General features: G+C 28.5%; 2 protein-coding genes across 2 annotated transcripts in view; one reads left to right on the forward strand and one right to left on the reverse strand.

The window, feature by feature from the left end:
• LOC100201610 (uncharacterized) overlaps positions 1-8,111 on the reverse strand; it is a 50,042-nt gene extending 41,931 nt beyond the window's left edge. Inside the window, exon 1 of the mRNA XM_065797983.1 lies at positions 7,977-8,111. Within this exon, the coding sequence (XP_065654055.1) occupies positions 7,977-8,022 (46 nt within the window). The 5' untranslated portion in view covers positions 8,023-8,111. The remainder of the gene's footprint in view (positions 1-7,976) is intronic.
• Positions 8,112-8,788: 677 nt separating this feature from the next.
• On the forward strand, positions 8,789-25,398 carry LOC100202839 (cysteine-rich secretory protein 2). Its single transcript, XM_065797985.1, has 7 exons — positions 8,789-8,866; positions 10,630-10,678; positions 10,765-10,809; positions 15,958-16,204; positions 20,253-20,361; positions 24,429-24,573; positions 25,212-25,398. The coding sequence occupies exons 2-7, from the start codon at positions 10,630-10,632 to the stop codon at positions 25,325-25,327; spliced, it is 711 nt and encodes a 236-aa protein (XP_065654057.1). The 5' UTR covers positions 8,789-8,866; the 3' UTR covers positions 25,328-25,398.

Genomic DNA, 25,398 nt, shown 5'->3' on the forward strand with positions numbered 1-25,398 from the left:
TTTGGAGCTTTTAAATATAAAGAAAAGAAAGTTTAAAAAAAGTACGGCTTGCATACAAAAATACAATTTAGCATTCGACATATTCATTTTCGTTTCATTTAATATTTATATTATATTATTTATATTTATATTAAAAGAGTTAAGCACTCTCAAAACCAAATTACATCAATGAGCTTAGATCTAAGTTGTAGCATTTAAAATTGAAAAAAGAATGATATTAGAATGACGCGAGAGAATATTGGAGCATATCAGTGACGGATCCAAGTTTTTTTTTGAGGTCGGTCGTCGACGGGGAAGGGGTGGAGGAATAATGTTGAAATACTTTTGTATCGCATATAAAAGAAATAAAAAAAGATCCTCCATTTCTAAGATATTTTTGGAGTTTCAGATATAGGGTGGGGGGGGTGTATGTATACGTTCTTTTTGACTTAAACTCTAAACTTTTTAATAAGTACTTGACTGAATCTTATTTTCTGCCTGCCTGCTTGAAATTGACATCTCTGGTTCCAATTTTTAAAAAAACTCTGGTAAACCTTTTGACCCCTTCAGCTATCGTCAGATCAGTCTACTCTCTGTTATTAGCAAGGTTTTGCGGTTTTCGCAAAAATCAATACGGTTTACGATCATCTTAGTCTACTACTAACTTGCTAACTTCTTTAACTGAAAGATAGCTTGCTTCTTTTGGTGTGTTTGAGAAAGTTTTTAAGATTTTCAAATCATTATTTTCTAACCGCTTTATTAAAGTCATCCTCGTTGGCCAACACTCTTCTTCATTACCAGTAACTTCTGGGGTACTTAAGGTTCTATCCTTGGTCCTGTGTTGTTTCTTATCTACATTAGTTATCTTACTGAAAACCTTACATTTAAAGTGGCCCTATTCGCTCGTGAATCAACTTTATATAATTATCTTGACAAAAAGTCTTCTCTTTTTGGTCGGTTAGAACAGGCAGCTTATCTTGAATCTCTCCTTACTTCAGATGGGGCTTGCAGAATCTTGAATCTGCCAATCTTGAATCTGATCTTACAACAATCTTGAATCAGCCAATCTTGAATCTTGAATCAGCCTTGAATCTTGAATCAATCTTGAATCTTGAATCAACCAATCTTGAATCTGATCTTACAACAATCTTGAATCAGCCAATCTTGAATCTTGAATCAGCCTTGAATCTTGAATCAATCTTGAATCTTGAATCAACCAATCTTGAATCTGATCTTACAACATATTGGGGCTTGCAATGGCATGTGAATTTAAACTCCAACAAAACTCAGTTATTTACTACAAACAACCATCGCAATACTTTCAACACTCTTATATGCAGTGCGATGGCTATTGGGTTAGAGTCCTCCTGAAAAAAAGTGGGCAAGAGACCTTCCCTAAAAAAAAAAAAACCCTATGATTAGGGTTCCAATTACTTAAAAAAATTTCCGCTGACATTTACAAATCTTATTTACTCTTATATGGAATGTTGTTGTCATGTTTGGGTTGGTTCTTCTAATGATCTTTTTTATCTTCTAGACAAGGTCCAAAACCGCATTGTAAAAGTTTTTGGACCCGCTCTATCTGCCAAACTTGAGCCTCTCTCCTATTGTCGTAAAGTTACATTTCTTTTTCATTTCTACAAATACTACAAATCACGATTGCTGCTCAACGGAGCTATCATTTCTAGTTCCATCAACCACAGCTCATTCTCGCTTAACTTCTCATTCATAAAAGTCTCATCTTTGACTGTATCTGTCCCTGCATGATATAAAAACTTTTATTTGTCTAATTGTTTCTAGTAACTCTCCAGGGGCGGATCTAGGCTACGTCTAATACGTCTTAAGACGTACCCAAAAATATCAAAAATATAAATTATACTATATTCGATTATAAATTGAATTTTAAAAAAGTATATATCTTTTTTACTGAACTGTCAACTCAATAAGATTTAAGTACCACGCTTGCGTTTTACATTTACGGGCAATTGTGAAATAAAAATACCAATGGTTCTTGTTTAAAGCGATTTTTAAAACGTCTTTAAAATTTTTAATCTTAACCGGAGGTTTAAGCAATTCTTGATAAATAATATTTACCTAAACAGATCAATAGACGTACCCAATTTTATTTTAATATATAATTAAAAAATTTTTTAAATTTTTATTTAGCTTGTTAAAAAAATAATTGAAAATTTTCTTTACTTATAACAATTTTTGGACGTACCTTATACATAACACCCTTAATAAATTTTCGACGAAATCTATTGTTTTGCAATCATCAGGAGGTAAAAATAATAATAATATTCTATAAGTGATAAAATACATCAATAGACGTACCCAGTATTATTTCATTATATTATTTATCTTTATATTTAATTTAGTTTTCATTATTTATTTTTTAAATATTCTGTTTTTTTATAAAAAAAACACTGTCGGACGTGCCCTAACACATACACCCTAATATACATACGAATAATTTAAAATATTCAAAATTTGTTTAATTTTAAATGTTCAAGCATTAATTTGTCTGTCCGAGTATTAATTTAAAATGTCAATCAATCAAGAAATTAAAAACATGTTACAAAATGATAAAACAAAATTGATTTCTTTGAAAGATATGTTAGAAAAAAATATTAGTTCTTGTAAAGATATTATTATTGTCGACTCTTGCAAAGCAGAAAAAACTCTTAAAATTTTTGAAATCTATCTTCCAAAAAGTTTTAAAGAAAAACATAATGGCAGTTTTGTTGTTTTAAGGTAAAGATGTTTGTTCAGGTTCCGAATTTTATTCTAATCATCCAACTTTTCATAATGCTTTTGTTAATAATACTAGCTCTTTTCTATGCTTTGATAACATCCTTCCTTTATCAGTATCACTAAATTCTTTGGATTCAGGAAAAAAAAGTATAGATTTAGTTCAAGAAGAAGCTATTAATAATTGTAACAATGAAAACTGGTCTTCTTTCCTTTGTATTCTTGCATTATCAAGTGTTTGCAATAAGAAAATAGAATGTTTATATCCAGATTTTGGTCTACATAAATTTAAAACTTTATTCAGCTCTACTATTGTACCTCGTATAACCTCTTTAAACAATATTGAGTCTTTTTATCTCCTTTTTTGTTATGAAGGTGTTTTATATGATTTTTCTGCTCCTTTCCAACACAACCATTATACCCCTGTGATAATGAAAGAAAACTTAAAACGAAAAATTTCAAATGAAAGCACCAAAATGTCGCAGACTAAAATAAAATTTTATTTCGAGGCCAAACATCAAGATAGTAGTCTTTTATTAGATAATATAAAAAGGAAATCAATGGAAGTCTCTCTTCAACCATCATTATCATTATCAAAATTTAGTAAAATTACATGTTGTGAATCATTTTCTTTACCGTCCAATAATTATGATATTGGTTATTTGGTTTTTAACTATACTAGTTATTCAAATGTTGCAAAAACCTTAAGTAATTCTGAACTTCAACATTTAGTTAAATCTGTTTTTGTACCTTGTAAAACATATTATTTTTTGAGATGTAATATCAATAGATATTACATCTCAAAAAATAGTTCAATCACAGATTTCTAAAAACCGACAGTTATTACAACCTATTATTGAAACAATTATTCTCTGTGGACGTCTTGGTCTTTCTTTACGAGGCCAGAGAGATGATTCGGAGTTTCATCCTGAAAATGGTGAGTTTTCTAATCATACTGTAGGTAATTTTATTGAATTGTTACATTTTCGTGTTAAAGCTGGTGAGAAAGTTCTTAAAGATCATCTTAAATATCATCAACGAAATGCATCTTATATATCTAGGACATCACAAAATCAGTTAGTAAGGTGTTGTGGAGAAATTATTACTGACACAATAATAGCAGAAATTAAAAATTCTAAATATTTTTCTATTATTGCTGATGAAGTTTCTGACAGTTCAAATAAAGAACAGCTATCATTAGTTATACGATTTGTTGATTCGAAGTTTAATATAAGAGAAGAATTTATCAGTTTTTTACATTGCACAAATGGTGTTACTGGTGAAGGATTATTTGATATTTTGTTAAAAAGTATTTCAGATTTTTCTTTAGATATCATGAATTGCCGAGGACAGTCATATGATGGTGCTGGAGCAATGGCTGGTCATACCAAAGGATTGTCCTCTCGCATTTTAAATCTAAATGAAAAAGCTTCATTTGTTCATTGCTATAGCCATAGGCTAAATTTAGCTATTTATGCCTCGTGCAATGTACAATATGTTAAGAATCTTCTGACACATGTTAAAGAAGTATCATATTTTTTTAATCTTTCACCTACGAGACAACAAAAGTTAGAGGAGCATATCGAAAGTACTGTTCCATCGGCTGTTAAAAAAAAGTTAAAAGATGTTTGCAGGACACGTTGGGTGGAAAAAGTAAATGGATTAGAAACTTTTCAAGAACTTTTTATTCCTTTGGTCTCTTGTCTTGAAGAGATGTCTTTAAATGTCAGTAAGAGTTTTAATCACTCAACATCTTCAAGTGCATCGTCTCTTCTGAAATTAATTACATGTTTTGATTTTATTGTTGCTATGTGCATAACAAGAAATGTGTTTGACTTAACTCTTCCCATAACGCGAATGTTGCAGTCAAAGAGTAATGATATTTATGATGGTTTAAATCTATTCAGGCGTTGAAAGATGTTGTATCTTCACTTAGAAATGTAGTTGATCAGCACCATCAAATGTGTTATGAACAGGCTTTAAAAATTGCACAAAATAATAATGTAGCCGAAACAAAGCCAAGAACTTCCTTTATTTCCAAAAACAGAGATAATACACCTTCTGAATCTATTTCTGATTATTTTAAGTTTGTTATCACGATTCCTTTGTTAGACCATCTCAGTGTTGAACTAGACACAAGGTTTGATGATATTACCTTACCTATGTTATAAAGCACTTGTGCTAGTTACTAGAAAAATGATTTCAGTAGTGCAATGTTCTCGTGACACCAGTTGGAAAGACTCCATCATATCTTTCAGTGACTTTTATGGAACAGATTTACCGAATCCGCTTGCTTTGTCTGGTGAGCTTGATTTATGGGAAGCCTTCTGGTTAAATTTTAAAGGAGATATCCCTTCTAATATTTCTGAGACTTTAAAAGCGATAAATTTTCCTGGTTTTGAAAACATAAAAGTTTGTCTAAAGTTACTTGCTACCTTTCCATTAACTTCATGTGAGTGTGAGCGGTCATTTTCTTCGCTTCGGCGCCTAAAAAATTACATGCGAAGCACCATGGTGTAGGACCGCCTAAATGGTTTAGCATTAATGAATATTCATACAGAGATAGTTATAGATATAAAAAAAGTCATTGATAAGTTTGCTACTATTAATCGTAGATTAACTTTTAAATAAAATTGAAATAAATATAAAATATATTTAAAAAAAATTTAAAAATATAAAGTTTAAAAAAATACAAATTACTAAAAATAAAAACAGAACAAAAAAAGTCATCTTTATTTGCGACTGGTAAAAAAAACCCGGCTTTTTTCATAGCCACAAATCTTTTTAAAACATTATTTGGCATAAAGAAATTATTGGCATACATCGCGTTACATACGTTGGTTTCAGATATATCGTTGTTGCTGTTATCATTCTTAGTAAATGCTATGTTGTAATAATTATAGTGTAAACGTTTTTATTTTTTGAAGTTTTATGTATTATGCAAGTTTAAATAGAATAAAGATTTTGAAACTTACTTTTGCTATGCAAAATGTAAAACTAAGATTGCGGCATCTAATTTCTTTATATAAAATTCAATATTTATTATTATAATAAGTAATTATTTTGTTATATTTATATTTTTTATGTTTATTACAATATAAACATAATATATAATTATTTACGATAAAAATATAAGATGTGTAAAATGTGTAAGATTATAATTTAAAAATGGAATGTGAAAATATTAAACTAATTTGTGAGTATAAATAAATCTAACTTGTCAATATAAATAAATTTCTAAATTTTATGTAAATATACGATTTTACTATGGTAAGATGTCCTAGTAATATCCTTGCGTATTTTTTTTATAAATACAGAGTTGTCACTAGGGAAGAGCGGTGTCTAACCCCCCCCCCTCCCTACAAAAACTTTATTGAAAAATTAGTCGGCAAATTTAGACTTGTATTAGGCAAGTTTTTAACTATAGTCAGCAAATGTCAGTAAACGATGACTTTTTTTTTTTAAAAGTAACTCGGCAAAAACATACGTTATTTCCCCCCCCCCCTCCTCCTCCTTAAAGATCTTTTCGGAATGGCCCTGTGTATATATATGGTGTATTAATCCTTCCCCTCCAACTCCGGAATTGTGGGGGGAGGGGGGAGAAAAATTACTCGTGGAAAAATCAGATGTACCCAAAAAATTTCCTGGATCCGCCCCTGCTCTCTACTTCATAAAGTACGTACGCTTGGATTTGGAGAGAAGGTTTGAAAATGGCGTATATGAGATGGGGGCAGGTAATCAATTTTAAAATTAAGGAGACACTAAATTTAAAAAAATATCATAAAATGTTGTGTAGGAAGATAAAAAGCGTAAGTACTTTTAGAGAGGTGGAGGGTACTCAAAAAAGCATACATCAAATTGTGAAGGGGAGAAAGGGTTAAAATAAAAGCGTACGTACTTTATGTACAACCCCTTTCCAAATACAAATATAAATACTTGTACTTTTGGATAAGAAAAAATATAAAGATTTTTTTGAGACAAGACTAATACAAAGGTCAATTTAACAGAAGAATGAAAACAAGTTTTCTAACAAATTTCCCTCAAAAAAGAGTATATAATAAATAAAAATAAGCAAAATAAAACGTACGTACTTTATGGGCTAGCCCTTATTAATGGTTACATGTAACCTTATTAGAAGTAAATCAGAACTATAAAAAAAAGATCTGTCATGACAACGATAAATCGGTCGCTTTTGCTACAATTGTAAAAAAAATGATGGTAAAAGTACTATATTGTCATTTGCTACAATAATGAACTCAAATATCAAACTTTATGTGTAACAACTTAGAATATGAAGGATATAAACAACTTTTATATCCTTTATATTCTCCTACCAAAGCTCCTACAGTCTACCATATTAATTGCTCTCTGAAACAATAACAAGTGAACAAAATTTATACCTATTTAGTTCAATTTGTTGCTAATATTTATTAATTTGTTGTTAATTAAAAGTAAAATTAATTTATTGCTAATAAAAGGAATAGATTTTTTATAAGAACATGTTTTAAGCGATGGAATCAAGCGTCTTTCAAAAAAATAAGAAGATAATAAATTGAACAGTGACTAAGCCCTGAAATATTCATCTTATTATGTTATTAATAAATACTTATGTTTATTTTTTCAAAAATAATATTGTTTATAAAACGCCTATTAACTCTGCACTAACCCAATTATTCAATGTGCTTCAAAGACCATGACTTCGCTCTAACGACAGCAATTAATAAATTAACTGATTTAACTGTTCAAGTTAATTTATAGTTTTGAATGAATTACTTACCTTCATTATAATTGTTTGCCATATTACATACGTTCTGCATTAGTTATTTGGGACATCGTTTATTTATGCTGATGTTTTTTGGGAGATATTAATATATTTTTAATTTTTTTCTTTATTTTTTTTTCTTAATCGTATTTCATATATATTGCATTTGGGTTCTTTGTATTTCATAATAAAATACCAGTTTTCTAAAATGGGGTAATTAAATATGCTGATAAAGATGTCCAATTTTGTGACGTGAGATTTCTTAAGAGATAAATCTCACGTCACAACATTGGACATCTTTATCTTTATATTTTAGCTGCCATTTTGTTTCAAAAATATTTAATTAATGATTCATTTAAAATATTTATTGATATTGATTAGATATAATTGCGTAATCGTATATTTTTGAATTTGTTACAAAATCTGTTTCAATTATTCTATTTATTTCGAAAGTAGATTTAAAAAAAAATCTCAGTTTTCATACCATGACTGACGACAATCATCCATAAATGCCATGGAAATTTACCCATTCAATAAATAGCGCATATTTCGAAAATAGACCAACACAAACCTTTCATTTTTAAATTTAAACGACTTTTCAATTGTGCAACGATGCGCGACCTTTATTTAAATATGCTCAATATATTGTTTTCAATGTATTTTATTCTTTGTTTTCTATATATTTTGAGATATACTATTATTAAAAAAATATTAAATTATGAACTTGAATATTAAATTATATATATTAAATGTATATAAATATTGAATAACTTTCGCAACTTTCGCTTTAGTTTGTTTAATTGTTAAAAAACTGAAAATATTTATTATTGATTTAATATTTTTATATGATTCCAATAAATTTAAAATTATGTTTTTAACAAAAATTAAAAATAATAAGTGATAAAAAAAATAATGTGAGTTTGAAATATAAAAATTACAATTAAAAAAATTAAAGCTCTATTTAGTATAATTGACAGTAAAAAACAACTTTTTATTATTATTAAAAATTTGCATATAGATTATATTAGATTAATAAATTAAACAAAAAAACGAACCAATCAGTTATTTTTTATGTGAATGTTTTACTAAGGGTATACCTCCGTTTTCTACAAATATTTCTAATTGTTTTAGCATTGATTCTATCAAATTTTTATTCTTTAACAAGAGACAAAAATCATTTCTAACAAAGTAATAAATGATTGATTGTATAAGTGCGCTCTGGGAGGTAACTACTGAAATGATCACTCTTGATTATCCTAAACAAGAACACAACTTGAGATAACATAAGATAACAGCCTGACATAAGAGAATCGGAAAAAGTTTTTTAGCCAAAGAAACGATGAAAAGGCAAACGTGTTAGATATAATACAACGGGTAATCATTTATTAAATTATTTAAATTTGTTACCATTAAAACAAAATTATTTAAAAAAGAAAGATTAGGAATGAAAAATTTTAAAAATGTCTCTTTATTTTTTTTTATACAAAGAGACAAAAAGTTTTTGTATGAGAGTCCAGACAGGACAAACATCTCATCAAGTTGTTTTTATTGTAGCGTGGCTTATGATCAAGTCCATCCTTTTTTATATCATTTTTTAAAAAATTTGAACCTAAGCTACCTTTCAAGGGTTTTACAATAATACAATATAATACAATAATGTAATACAATATACGGATAGTCTTTCATGTAATGAAGCTACTTTAACTCGACTATGAGCGAATCCTGCGACGAAGCATTTTAATTGCTTATATTAAGGATGGGGTCTGGAAATCTTCAAGTAGACTGTAAAGAGTTTAGCGTTGTGTTTATCATACAGCATAGAGGTCATATTAGTTACTAAATCAACACTGGCACCTTTTAATTTTTTTATTCATCTAGATAAAAACAAAAATATGAAATATAAAAAATATAAAAGGAAAAAAAAAGAAATTTTAACGAGACCTCATGCGTTAAAGACTCGTACCAAATTTCATACCATATAAATGCCATATATATATATATATATATATATATATATATATATATATATATATATATATATATATATATATATATATATATATATATATATATATATATATATATATTTCATTCAAGTAAACCAATTAATTATAAAACTGCTCATTTCAATAGGTCCTCATTCAATACTTTTACATTTTTCAATGCTGGTTTTGAATGCGGACCTTTTAAAATAAGCACTTTTATAATTAACTGTTTTACTCGATTAAGTTTGAGCAAAAGTTTTGTAATTAGATTAATTTCAAAAAGAGAAAATAATTCTATTAACAAGACATTAAAACCATATTTTATAATTTATTATATAAAAATAATGGCGCTATACAAATTTCCACCCACTTTATGCTTTTACATATTTTATTGTTTTCGACCAACTGTGTTTCTTGAGTTGAAAAAATAAGAATTTTGAAAATCTTTTATGCCTGCTGTTATTACTATATTTTTACACTGTAGTTTTTTCTCCAAGTTCAACTAAAATAGTTGCTAGGCAACTTTTAATAAAGTATTAGTTTTGATAATAATTATCAAAACTAATAATTATAATAATTTTATAATTTAAAAGATCATTACAAAGAATTATTCTTTGTAATGATCTTTTAAATTATAAAATAACGTACGAGATATAAAAAATTATACTTCTATTAAACAATAGAAATTTTGTTATATCTTCTAAAAATTCGAACTCAAACGGCTTTCAAAACAATATCCGCTAAAATATAGACGTCAATTTTATATCTAAATTAAAAACGTCAGTTAAAAGCTACAAGAAACTATTTACTGATTAAGCCATGGAAAAATATTATCCAAAAAATGTTTATATAAGGATTTAGTTTTTAACAATGAAAGCAAAGTGGTGTAATCACTTATTGAAAAACACAATTAGGTTTAGTATTGCTTGGAACTTGAAAAGAAAATCTTTCTTATTTATGAAAAATCTCCAATCCCCTGTTGAATTGTTGATACAATTTGTAAAGCAGATAATAAAAAGAAATGTTTAACCTCAATAACATTATAATAATCTACAATTCAGCCACGATTTAATCGTGTAAATACAATTTAGTCGATTTCAATTCGTTATGTTTATTTACTTAGCTTCTTTTAGAGTTTGTTATATTTTTTAGATGAAACAATCAATTTTGCAAAGCTCTTTTTTGTTTTTGGTTATAATATGTAAGATTTATTTTTTCGATAACTTCTTTTATCTACAAAGATAACGGAATGCATTAGAATACAACATTTTAAAACAACTTTTTTAGGTGACATTTTATTGGTAACACACGCTCAAGTTTACTCAAATAAAGGTATTTATTAAAATGTTTATAAAAAAGATCATCAAGAATGATTTTTGACGACTATGAATAATAAAAATGACATCGACGATCCATTAAATACTTTTTTATTTCAGATACTCATAATTTAGGATAGCTCAGGTAATTACAATATTTTTTATAATAAAATATAGCAAAAACCTATGCTAAAAACAATAATCATTTTTGTACTAAAAAGTGGAAAATAAACTTTTAAATTTAAATTTAATAGTTTAGTAAACTAAAGATTGACAGGCCTACACAAGGTTTATTTCGAAATAAACCTTGTGTAGGCCTGTCAATCTTTGGTTTACTGAACTAATAAATTCAAGGCCGACAATGCGGGTTTAAAAAAAAAAGAAGCTTTTTACGAAAAAAGATGTGGGAGGGGGAAGTGGGGAGGGATATATATCTATCTATATCTATATCTCTATATATATATCTATATCTATATATATATATATATATATATATATATATATATATATATATATATATATATATATATATATATATATATATATATATATATATATATATATATATATGCATAGGAAAACCAGGGGATGTCAGTTTTTCACAAACTGAGATAAACCAAATTTAGTTTTCAAAGAATTCCCATAAGCTGTGCTTTTTCTTTTTCTTATCACTATATTAGACCATTAATTTTTATTTATTTGCTTCAAATTTAACACTGAAGGTAGTTTATGATTTATTTTTATTTATCTTTTTTCTTTAGGTGCTCCAAGAAGACCTAACGGTCTTGTCACAGAGCACCGAGGAAGTGCATTTAACCAGGAAGTTCACGCTTCCTTCCTTACCGGGACGCGAAAATATTACCAAAGCTCGTTTCGAACCCGGATCTCCTGCTTATTAAGCAAGCCCTCTAACCACTGCGTCACGGACATTCCATGTTTTTCCCTTGCACCCTTCATATATATATATATATATATATATATATATATATATATATATATATATATATATATATATATATATATATATATATATATGTATATATATGTATATATATATATATATATATATATATATATATATGAAAAGACGAATTATTATTATGTTGTTATTGTTATGTCGCATTACTATTGCATTGTTATTGTCGCATTACTATTGCATTGTTATTTTTATGTCGCAATACTATTATTAAGGTGGTAGTATAGTAATTAAAATTAAAAAATTCATTTTTTTGAAAATATATTTTCTAGCCTATATAACTATTGTAGATTTGAAATGATTTCTTGTTTTACAAAAAAAAACCTAAGTATATACCTCTAAAATTGTTTTTAAATTGTTCGGTAAAAATTTTTATCCATAGCAACGCTTTATTTACCATGTTGCTACGGGTTTTTGAAATGAAATTTATACAAAATAATGCAATAAAAACATTTCTATTTAAACTTTCTATAATGAACATTGTTACTCAGCAGTTGCTTCTTGTTTATTGACTCGATTTCTACGCATACATTGCGCATGACCACGCTTTATTGCTATCTTGTGCTCTTAACAAGTTTACTAATAGTCTGTACTACAGTCAATTTTTGTAAAAACTTATTTTAATAAAACTGAAATGGGTGGATCAAAAAGAAAAGAATCTTCTAAAAGACTATACCAAAATAAGAAATCAAAGTTTCATAGAAACAGATACAAAAAGGTCTGCAAAAATAAAATAATGAAAACACTGCTATACTTTTAGTTGAAAACATGCCATGTTCATCATCTTTCAAGAAGTTGTTCAACAAAGAAGCTGTAAAGGAACCATAAAATATAAATGAAGACTTTAACTTTATTATGAGCTTTATTTTACTTAAAAAAGCAATAATGGTTCTTAAATGTCCAGATTGTACAGAGCTAGTTATTTTACAGTTTGATTATTCAAAAAAATATGGCCTAAGTATTGGACTAAAAATCTGTTGCAGTGGTTGTGAATGGGAAACGGTTTTTTTTTTCATCTGCTAAAATCGATAAAAAGATAGATTGTGTTGGACGTAAACGCTTTGACATAAACACTCGTGCAGTAGTTGCATTTCGTGAAATGGGTAAGGGATTTTCAGCAATAGAAACATTTTGCGGAATTATGAACATGCAACCTCCAATGAATAAAAACTGAAATAATGACACGTTGCACATACTGTTGAATGTCTATCAAATTTTGGTTGATAAAAGCATGACAAAAGCAGCAGAAGAATTACTATCAATCAATGAAACATCTAAAGATATAACTTGATGGATCGTGGCAAAAACGTGGATACACCTCAAACAATGGATTAGTAACAGCTGTTGCTGTGGAAAATGGTAAATGTATTGATTTCAAAATAGAAACAAAAACTTGTAAGTTGTGTTCTATATGGGAGTTAAAAAAATACACACATCATGAAGAATATAACGAGTTTCACTCTTTACATTATCGAAAATGCAAAATCAGTCATACCGTTTCAGCTTCCTCTATGGAATCTAGTGGTATAATAAAAATATTTTTGCGTTCTGAAAAAAAAAACAATTTAAGAAATACAACATTTCTAGGAGATGGAGATAGCAGTTCATATGTTAATGTTGTTTCTGTAAAACCTTATGGAGATATTGAAATAAAAAAAGTCGAGTGCATCGGACATATTCAAAAACGTTTTGGTACTCGATTAAGAAATTTAAAAAAACAAAATAAAGAAATTTTATGTGAAAGCAAAAAGTTAGGAGGAGTAGGTCGCTTAACAGAAAATGTTATAAATACACTGCAAAATTATTATGGCAAGGCAGTAAGGCAGAATGTTGGAAATTTATATGGAATGAAAAAGAGTGTTGCAGCTGTACTTTGTTCTGAAAGTTGTGATGACAAAACACGTCATCAGTTTTGTTTGCACCAAAGATTCTTGGTGCAAATTCCAGGCTGACAAACTGACTGGAAAAATGTCATATAAAGAAAATATTTGTATTCCTGCTTCAGTCTGCGATGTCATCAAACCAATATTTATTGGTTTGATGGTATCGATTGGTTCCGATAAACTTCTTGAAAAATGTTTACATGGAAAAACGCAGAATCCCAATGAGTCTTTAAAGCAGTTGATATGGAAGAGATGTCCAAAAGTTGTATTTATTGAAAGAGCTGCCTTAAGTATAGGAGTAGCGTCAGCTGTGCTAAATTTTAATAATGGGTAACAGTTTTTAAATAAGTTGTTTAATGAACTTGGAATGGAGTTTAGTATAAATGCGCGAAATTACTGTTTACGTAAGGACAATGAACGAATCGTTAAAGCAGAAAAACAATGTAGTACTAAAGCAAAAACAAGCAGAAAAAATTTAAGAGCAATAAAGAAAGGTTTTTGTGACCAAAATGAAGAACTGGAAGGTGTAACGTATAAAAGAGGAGAATTTTGAACTATTTTTTTAAATTGCACTTTTCTCAAAATCATGTTTTTGGGTCTGGCGACGGGGATATTTTTAAAAACCAATAATTAAATTGGCTTGAAATTTGGCACACATACTCACTACATTAGTATCTACAACATACGCTAGAATAATTTGCACTGCTTCTCTCGTTCAGTAATTTTTAATAATTTTTTTTCATCTATTACCCCTAAAATTTTTTTGACCATATTGAAATCTTTTAGTCCACGACACAATGCCACATATAATATATCACGAGCCAAAATTTCAAATGAAAATATATAATGGTTCTTAAAAAATCTCTGTCGCCCTTTACCCCGTTTTTGTGCCTTTACTAAGTCGGAAAAAAATTAATAAAATTTTTTTTTTTTTTTTAGCTTAGTGATGTTATATTACACATTGTAGAAATTTTTTTTTTGGTAAAAATTATTTGATTTTTTTTCTAATTACTATACTACCACCTTAAACGGTGTTCAGGCTACAAGAAATAACAGGAAGAGTTGTAATTAAGTTCCCAGTAGCAAGCAACATTGGTGCAATATAGGTACAATATGTTAACTAAATGTTGTTAACAATATTGCACCAATCCAAAATTTCCACACTTTGATCTATATTAGAGAGTAAATATTGATTTACAATATTGACTATATATAAACTGCAATATAGTGCCAGCATATTTTTTATTATAATCAATGAAAAAGCTTTATATTTTTTAAAAAAAGCATCCTGAGAAACAATTGAACCTGCAAACCTGTCAGCCGCGCCTCAAAATTAGAAAAACTTTTACATCCATAGGACTACACTATAACAACGAGGAGAAAAATTTAAACATTTTTTTGCGCACAAACAAGTTTTTTACTATTTTATTAAATTATTTGTACCAGTGAAGAAAGATAATGTAATTAGAACGCACAATGGTAAGAATGTACAAATAATAACATTCTAGAAATAAAACATTAAAATTCACAAAAAAAAGTCTCCCTGAAAAGGACTTGAACCCGCAACACTATCACTCGCGCCTCAAGAAAAGAGCCTTATTACACACACAGCACTTCGCAAATAAATTGATGGCATAACATTTTAAATCATTTTTATGGACAAGTTACTTTTTTATCATAGTTATGACTATGATGAAAACATAAAAAGAATTTCATTCTTATGACTAAGAACTTCATTTATTCTTATGACTGTGATGAAAAGGTCTGGGGTCAATGCTATAAAACCTATTACCAGCGTATAGTGCTACTGGCGGAAATTTTACTTTAAGAATTTTTACAACCGTAAATTTAGATTCGAAAAATGTTTTTCAATTCAGTGTTATAAAACTTTCCGCTTCAAATTTTGTAGATATCTATGCCCTGACAAACGGTTGTTATGTCTCAAGACAAAAACGGTTGTCTAAAACAAAGTGTTTTTGAGTTGAAGTTTTAAAAACATTCTGAACCACAAGTTTCTATAACTAAATGTTTTTGTCTTTGGTTCTTTAACAAAAATTTCCGTATGTCTCTACTCGCTTTAAATGTTTAAATAACGGTAAAAAGTTTAATAACATCGACTTCTGGTCAAGTGAAAGAAAAGATTATAAATAAAAAAGATGAAAAATGTTATAAACATAGACTGCCATAGCAACAAAACTATTTGAACTTTTGAGTTATTATTTTATTTTGTTATAAAAATACAACAAAATAATAAAGTATTCTCATAACGATAATAAAATGGTATATTAAAAATGTATTTTTTTAGTGGACGAAGTTAATGCTATATCTCAACACAATCAAAAACGGGCAGTATACAACTCGCCACCACTTTTGTCTGACTCAAGTTTATCAGAAAATGCAGAGAGATGTGCATTGAAAATGGCTGAAGGGCGCTTACCAATAGCAATACATCCATGTCAGGAACCCGGTGAAAATATTTATCAAACAACAATGGATTTATCATATCCTATCATCTCAGACAATAATTTAATAAAAGATGCTGTTGAGGCTTGGTAATACTTAAAATAACTTCTTTTCAAACAATATATTTTTTTAATTTGGTAAAAGTTAAAAAATCATTAGAATAAATAGGACATATCATTTTAAAAATAGTATAACTTCAATGTCTCGATAATTATAATAAATTTAAATTATAATATTTTAATGAGATGTATATAAAGTCAAAACGTAAAATAAATCATAATGAAATAAAAAATAAAATATCATATAATAAAAGTGTTAAATATTTAACTGATACTAAACCCATTTTATAAGCAATCGAAAAATATAATTATTTGTAATCAGCGTTATCAACAATTGAACCTGTCATTTCGAAAAAGACATAAGTCCAAAACTTTTAACAGTTAGTTTATAAGTTTGAATTAAAAGTCTCTGTATGATTTATGTTTTTTTTATAAAAAATAAAAAATACATAAGTTATATACGTTCTTTATTTATCTACTTCTATGTTTAATTTCTTTAACAACCTAGACATTATTTTAATAAAAATCATATTTTTGTTGATTTTGAAAAGTTTTAGTAAATGGACTTGTGCCCTTTTCGAAATGACTGGTTCAATTATAAAGAAGAACAATGGTTTAAACGTAAGGTTAAGCAGGGTAACATTGACATGTCTTCGATAATTTTTTATTTTTACGTTAACCGGTTCATAATGTCTAAACTATTTTGAAATATATTAAACCCATCGGTCGCATGAACAAATACTTTTATCCAAATACAAACAACAACACATAATGGCGAACATAAATTAAAATTGTTCTTTATTTGAATTTATGCTGAAAAACATTAGTTATAAGGTAAGTAAAACTAAACTAAACTATTGTCTAAAAATTTTATGATGTTATTTATAAAAGTATTTTAAATAGTTTTTAACTGAGATGTAGTCAAGAGTCAGAGATGCAGTTAAGACCAAGACCAAGACTAAGATTAAGACATTATGATTCAGGCTCAAGACCAAGACTTAAAACTCGAAACATTAAAAAGTCAACCCAATACCAAGACCAAGACTTTCAAAATTTTTACAAAACCAAGAGCAAGACTTAGATTCTTAGTGGTTTAACATAACAAGACTCATACTTACCCATGTATGTATACTATTGGGCGTTTTGCTTAAGGCCTCATAGCAATGTGTATATAATAGTAATGTGTATATAAAATGATGCATCACCTAAGGTGATTTTATCATTTTACCATTTACGCACATTAGTTTATAACAAAACGTTATTACACATGTTTTACACGCAGTGCACAGTTGCAGTCTACTAAGCGTAACTTTTACAATAACAAAAAACTAACAAATTTTTTCTATTGTTAAAAAGAAAATGTACCAATAAAAAATGATGCAAGATTATCACACAGTGAAATTATGAATAGCGCACAACCATGGTAAAAGCAGACATACTATGTTTTTTTTGTAACTCTAGTAGCAATATCATAGTTACATAAAAAATTCAAAGTTAATTGACATATTCTATTTGAGTATTATACGTAAGAAATAAAACATACATCTAAGTATCACTTAATTTCAGACATCTAAGTATCACTTAACATAAATAACACATTAACCCTAGTAGTAATAATTTATTATTAATTACTAATCCATTCATTGTGTTGAAAGTTTTTGTTAGGATCCAGAAAATGCATGGCAGTAAAAATCCGAGACCAAGACCAAGACTCCAGGCTTTCAAGACAAAGACTATGACCAAGACTTTATGCTTCAAAAAAAAGACCAAGACTGTTAAATATGAGTAATAATATCGAGTAATAAATATTATCGTACAAAAATTTTTTCAAAACTATGTCAACCTGGCACGCAAAAAAAGCAAAGTTTCATAAAAGTTTCACAATTAGTTATTTTTTCTTATAAATATAACTATTTTGGATTTTATTGCATAAAAAAGATTTGATGTTTTTCAACATTTTTTAAAAAAGGTAAGTTTTTTTTTATAAATTTTTTAAAAGAAAATTTCAGGAGCTATGATTGCTATTTTTAAAACTTTTATGAAATTTCACTTCTTTTGAGTACCAGGTTGAAATTTAAAAATATTTTTGTAAGATAACATTAGGTACCCATTAAATATCTAAATACACATTTTAGATACACAATATTTGAATACACATTTTGGTTAAGGGGTAACATTAACAGGAATTTCAAAATTACTACAAGGGTCTATAAAGTTTATCCTTCACGTTTTACTTCTTTTTTTAGGTTATTAAGATATTCAAAGAAGTTCTAATGGTTTTATTACAGAAGAGTATCTAATAAGGAAGTCTTCGGTTCCTTATTAAATTTTATAGATTGTTATAAAAAGCATGTTTTAAGTGTGAATTAGAAAATTGATTTTTCGTTTTTTGTAGAGTGTATTTTTAGCATGTGAAGTTTTGATGATAAATTATGATTAATATTTTTTTTTCTATAATCACATAATATCGAACTTTGTAAGTACATAAAAAAACCATGTTTAACATACAAGTTTGAAGATCTAGAAGTCATTAAAAAAGTCATTATTAATGTTAATGTTAAAATGGATAAAGCGGTATTCATGCAAGATACTAATAATAAAACAACATTATTGAATCCTCTTTCAAAAAAAAGCATAGTAAACAAGTTGGATGCCCAACAATTTTGACGAGTCAAGAAAAAACTTTGGTTGTGCATAACTTAGAAACTTCTAGACTTGTAGACTTTGAGTTTGTTACAAGTATAAAACAAAATCACTGAAACAGAATCAATATACTATATAGAGCAAATACTTTTAAAGATGACTTGTCTGTCATAATTTGGGTGTGTGGTTTTGGTAAGAGAATTAGGTACAGACATTAGAGAATTTAGTCAAAGCAAACATTAAGTGTTTAACATTAAGTGAAATCCACAATTTAAGCTGAAAAATAAGATATTCTGACTCCACAAAATAAATAGAAGCGGTACTTTTGTAACGCCTTCAACACCCATAACCTAAGAAAATTAGCTTAAAATGAAAAAGAATCTAGAGAAAAGTTGGAATGCCTGCTATCTAATGAATCTCTTGCATAATTAAATAAAACGGAATCAAGCAAAAAAAAAAAAAAATAACCTGAAAAATTTAACCAAAAAATAAAAACTGCCAATAAATCAAATGTCACTTAACAAATCCAAGAATTGACTTTTGTAGCAGAAAATGAAAATTCACTGGTGATAATATTAGATAATTCTGATGAGTTTCAAACATTAGAACTTCTAAAAAATTGTTGTGTTAGAAGTTTAATCACTAAAAAGAATATTATGAAGAAATTAAAAAACAACTGGTGACTTTGATTATGTTACGTATGCTAATAAATATCTGATGTTTATATATTTAAAATTTTTTCTCTGTTTTGATTTTCAAAAATACTTTGATAATGTAAAAATGTAAATGCATTATTGACAGGATAAAACAAACTACTTTAATTATTGTGCATAACTCAGTAGGCACAGTACGTTTTTAAAACGTTCTTTGGACGTTTTTATTAGGTTTATACCTTATAAAAACGTCTATAAAACGTTTTAAAAACGTACCGTGCCCACTGGGAACTAACCGTATTCTTTATCTTATATGGAAGCAATATCGTTGATATTTTTATATGGAAGCAATACCATTGTTGAACACATTAAAATATTGCATACCAAAGTTAATTTGCTAAAAAAGTGTCGATGTGACCTAACTATAACTTACGTTATATAAGCGTATATTATACTTTGTAATGCGACGTATAATACGACGTATAATATACGACGGATATTACACACTGCTTATACACGTTTATATGACGACGTGTGCATGCTATACGCTGTATGAACGTTTATTTTAAATTGTATGAATGTATGTGTACATTTTATGTTAACTAGTTGTATTATAAATAATGTTAAGCCCTATATAAAACAATAACCAACGAAGCTAACAAAACTAATCAAATTAATGAGAACTAAATAATTTTAACAATTTTATTATAATACAGCTATTGAATCATTTTGAAAACAAATAAACAAAAGCAAAGCTATTAAATGAACAAATTAATGTGTAGGTATGCAGAAAAAATACGCATGAAGACAATCAATTATAACGTATTTGATGAAAAATGGCTTGTTGGAATGTCTAACAATGATTTATTGAATACTGGACATTTCATGCAGGTAAACAGCTTAAATAGTTTATTGCAATCTTTATTAAGTAAAAAAAGTTAGCTGATGCTTCTATTTAGATAACTTTTATACAACAACCTGTGTAATTTTATTTTTAAACATCAAGTTTACGTAAGTCTAAGTCAGGTATATATATATATATATATATATATATATATATATATATATATATATATATATATATATATATATATATATATATATATATATATATATATATATATATTAGGGATATGACTTTTTAATTTTTTTTCAAATAAAATGTTTCCTGTATCATAAATCGATGAACTTTTACCTAAAATCATGAAAAAAGGCCCAAATAGCTTTCTGCAACAAAAAAAGGTCACCCCCAAAATAAAAATTTGATTTACCATTTTTATACATTCATTTTTGACCGATGTTTTAATCTTAAGCTTAATTCTCAGCTTAATTCTATTTATTTCATTATTTTGTTATGAATTTATAAATATAACGCCACACGTTACCATGGCAACGAAACGGCCGTGTGCCGGCAAATACTTGGAATTGTTATGTGATGACGTCATTGTGTTACCACGGTGATATAGACGACTGTAACAGACTGTAGAAGATTATAGAACTTAGTAGAACATTCTGGAAGCTCTAAATAATTATATAAGCGAGCTGCTGTCAGAGCTCAGTGTTGATAATGTGAATAGTTCTATGAAGTACTCTGCGTGTAACTGAGCTAATAAGGAACTACTGTAGCGAACTAAAGACGCTGTAAGTGTACGAAGTATAAGTAGTTGTAGCATTATCGTTAGGATACGGACTGAATTATCGAACTGTTATCAACATTGACTGGATTATCGAACTATAATTGGATTACTATACAGTTAAAGTATTTTATTAATTAAACGACTTTATTAAACGGATATTTACGCTCAGCTATCCGTAAAGTCGTAACAATATTATATGATGTCTCACAAGAAAAGTCATACCACAGTAACAAAGAGCAAGAAGACTTGGACTAAAAATTTGGTGAGATTTCAATAGTCACACAGAAGAAGAGGAAGCGTGGCTGTAGAAGAACATTCACTCGATGAAAAATCCAGAATACCACTTCAATTGCAGATCGTAGGAAGATACCAGTTTCTCGGAGCATATGTTAAAGGAAGAAAAGAACGAATAGACCAAATTTCTAAGGAAATTACAAAATTGTGGGACAATAAACTGAATTTTCCACGTGTGTCTGATCAAGTGATAGAAGCAAAGCTTATGAAGGTGCTGAAGGTCTATGATGAATGTGTCAAGCGTGGAAAATTTGATGTTCTCAATGCATTATTTGACATCACGAAAGTGAATGGCCAGTGGTTATCCTCAGAAGATAAACGTCTATACCACCTACAAAAAGAAAGTAAAGGACAGGTGGGGTACTCAACAGGACAAGTGGCAAGTAAAGAAACCATTCACCCTTCCAAGAGAAGGAAAGTCCAGTCTGGAACAGCAATACCTTCCACATCACAAGTCCTGTCTACCACAGACAGTGGTACTGAATCTAAAACTGCAAAAGTAAGAGTGAAGATGATGAAGACGACGACGGTGATAAAGACGATGATGAGGACACGAGAAAAAAACTAGACACTACAAAAGTAAATTTGCTGTAAGTATGGTTACATCAAGTGGAGTTTCCACAAAGAAAGCTGCTAAAATATGCAATGTATTATCACAACAAGGTATTGATATTCCAACTCCAAGTCAATCAGCAATTTACAAGTCCATATTCAAAGAGGCAGGTAAATTAAAAAAAGAAATGATACAACAACTTAAAATGGAACAGTGGTCCTTACACTTTGACGGCAAACGAATAGATGATAAGGAATATCAGGTAGTTGTACTTCAGAATGAAAGAACTGACGTGAAACTTGATGCACTGCGTTTAAAAGATGGCAAAGCTGAAACTGTTGCTGAAAAAATTGCCAAACTTATTGATGAATACAATTTGTGGAATTCAATTAAGATGATCATTACTGATACAACAAACGTCAATACTGGGAAGAGAAATGGAGTTGTTGTGAAGTTGCAACGTATGTTTAAATTAAAGGGTGTCACAATACCACAATTTATCGGTTGTCAGCATCACGTACTAGACAGGATTCTCCGTCTGGTGATGGACGAAGAACTTGGGGGTGATACCAAATCTCCAAACATTGAATACCCATTTGTGTCTGAACTGTTGAATAAGTATGATGAACTGAGAGCTTTGTGAATGGAACTGTAGAAATTCTTGATAAATCAGGGTGGAGAGACGATATGAAGTTTTTGTACCATTTAACAAGAGTGTTTAGGTTCTATGAAGAACAAAGAAACTTCCCTCTGATTCACTTTCAGAACATTCCTAATATGAGCAATGCCAGATGGAACTCAAGAGCCATTCTCGCCATTCTGGCGTTCATTCTTATGCCTGAAGCGAGAAAGAATTTGGAGAAGGTTTGCAGGTTCATTTCATATGAGTGGGCAGAACATTGGTTTAGTAGTCAAAAGTACAATGACAATGACTTCAAGAATTTGATCCGATGTATTGAAGCCTTACAAAAAGGCATTGCAGTCATTCAAAAATCACTGGAAGAAAGAGCCATCCGTCATCGACATACCACGAAGTAATCAGATAGCTGAACGTGCAATCAAGGTGATGCAAGACCTGTATGCTTCCTGCAGAAAGAAAGACAAACTGCAACTTCGATTCATTCTAAGTAATAAGCGCTAGACTCTTTATGAGACGTGAGCATCATGTGACCCATGTACTAAACACAGTAGGCCTATAGACACAGACAGTTATGTATATTGTTGTACTAGACGCTTTGATACTGTTAATTTTGTAATACTTGTATAATTATATATCACATAATGTTTTTTGTTATATCACAGTACATGTTGCATAAATAAATAAAATAACAACAGGAGTATGACTCTTACAACATCTTCAGCCTTTAATATTCATTTACTGTACAAAAGCGTACCTATTGAAAATTCGATTTTTTGGTTTTGGGGTGACCTTTTTTCAAAATATGTCAAAATGAAACATCTATTCGTTCTTTTTACATAAAAGTTCATTGAATTACGATACAGGCCTAGTAGGTTGCAAAAAAGTCATATCCCTAATATATATATATATATATATATATATATATATATATATATATATATATATATATATATATATATATATGTGTGTGTATATATACTTTCTGATTTATTTGCATTTAAAAATAATAAATACAAAAAGGTGATACATGTAATATCAAAATTACTCTTATGTTACACCGAAAAAAAAACAAAAAAAAAACTAGTTAAAATAGCGTGCAATGGTAATGAACATTCTACTTTCTTAAAATTGATTTGAACAAAGACAAAGTGGACGAGTAAACAATATAACCATGAAAAGACTTCATATACTAATAATACGTGAATAAAGTTTAAATAATGTAAAAAACTCAGAAAAAGGCAGAATGACAAGGTTGTGTATAATTCTATAGGTCATTACAAGATCAAATTTTATTCTACGGCATTTCAGGGATTCTAGATTGAAGATATTGAGTCTTAAAGAACAATCTTTAAAAGGAATGCGACATCTTTTCAGACACTTCTAGTAAAGGATTTCTAAACCTTTTCTAACCGTCGTATATCTTTTAAACGATGGGGATTCCACACAGAGGTACAAGATTCTATGATATGTTGAACATAAACTTTATAGGTTTTAATCAGAAGCTTGAAATCGTTACTGATGAAAGATTTTAAAAGTAAGTAGGAACGAGAATGTGCCTTGCTTGCAATAAAAGAACAGTAATTAGAAAATGTATGTATCTATATATAAGATCTTATGTCTAATGGTCTTACTGCAGGGTACCACCACATAGGGGTTAGCATTTAATGAATAGGTTTCCCATTTTTATACCTTTTTTACCTTATTATTTACCTTAGTTTTGTAACAAGCTGTCACATATACCTATTTTTATTATATTATTTGACCAAATTTTACTCTTTTTTTTATAAATCTTATCTCTAATTGGGTAAACTAAAATTTTTTTCTTATTAATTAGATTATTTGGAAAAGCGTTAGATCTGTCGGTTGTGCTGTATCTTATTACACGACTGAAGTAAATCGAGTTTACTATGTACTTTGTCGATACTCACCGGCGCCGTATTTGAAAGTTCCAAGCGAACGCATAACTAATTTACCATCATGTAAGTTTGTATTCCTTTTTTTAGGGTATAAATAGAAAGTATCTACATATTGACATTTCAGGGCATAGGCAGAAAACATCTACATATGGAAGAGACATAATATAGAAAAAGTTCGAAAATTAAAGTTATTTTTTCTCAATTTATAATTATTATTATTTTTATTTCATTCCAACTTATTGTTAGCCACTACCCGCACAGTCATTATAGCCAGTATTGTTGGGTTAATTTCATTTTGCGTTTGTTGGCTTACCTTGGTTGTTTATCAATGTTAACCAACATCTCTGTTTTAATATTTCGAACTTTAAATGTGACCGACAACGCGTTGTTTTATTTTTATTCCTATTTTGGGTTATTAAAACTGCTATCAAACCTAAATGGGTTAATTACTCTGCCACAGCACAATGTTTTTTTGTTTTTGTTTTTATTGCTTTTTTATTTTTAAAAATTCATGATTTTTATTTTCAAAAGTTCATTGCTTTTAATTTTAAAATTCTTTTCTGGTTAAAACTATTACTGCATTAAAAAGAGATCAAATAGAAAAACATTAAATGTATTAACTTTTATTTATTGCTAAAACGTTTTAGTTGTGTGAATAAACTAGTTTGGTATCAATTTATTAATTAACTTTGTTTCTTTAGCATCTTTATCGATGTGCGAAGACTCGCCTGGCTGTCAAAATGTTGCAAATGCAGCTACTTGCCAGAAGTACGAAAAAACAAGAGAAAAGTGCAAAAAGTCTTGTAAATTGTGTTGACCACAATCAATGCGCAGCTTAAAATTGTATATTTTTTTAGATTTCATACATATCATAAACTTATTCATCAA

This window comes from Hydra vulgaris, chromosome 05, assembly GCF_038396675.1.
Source record: "Hydra vulgaris chromosome 05, alternate assembly HydraT2T_AEP".
NCBI lineage: Eukaryota > Metazoa > Cnidaria > Hydrozoa > Anthoathecata > Hydridae > Hydra > Hydra vulgaris.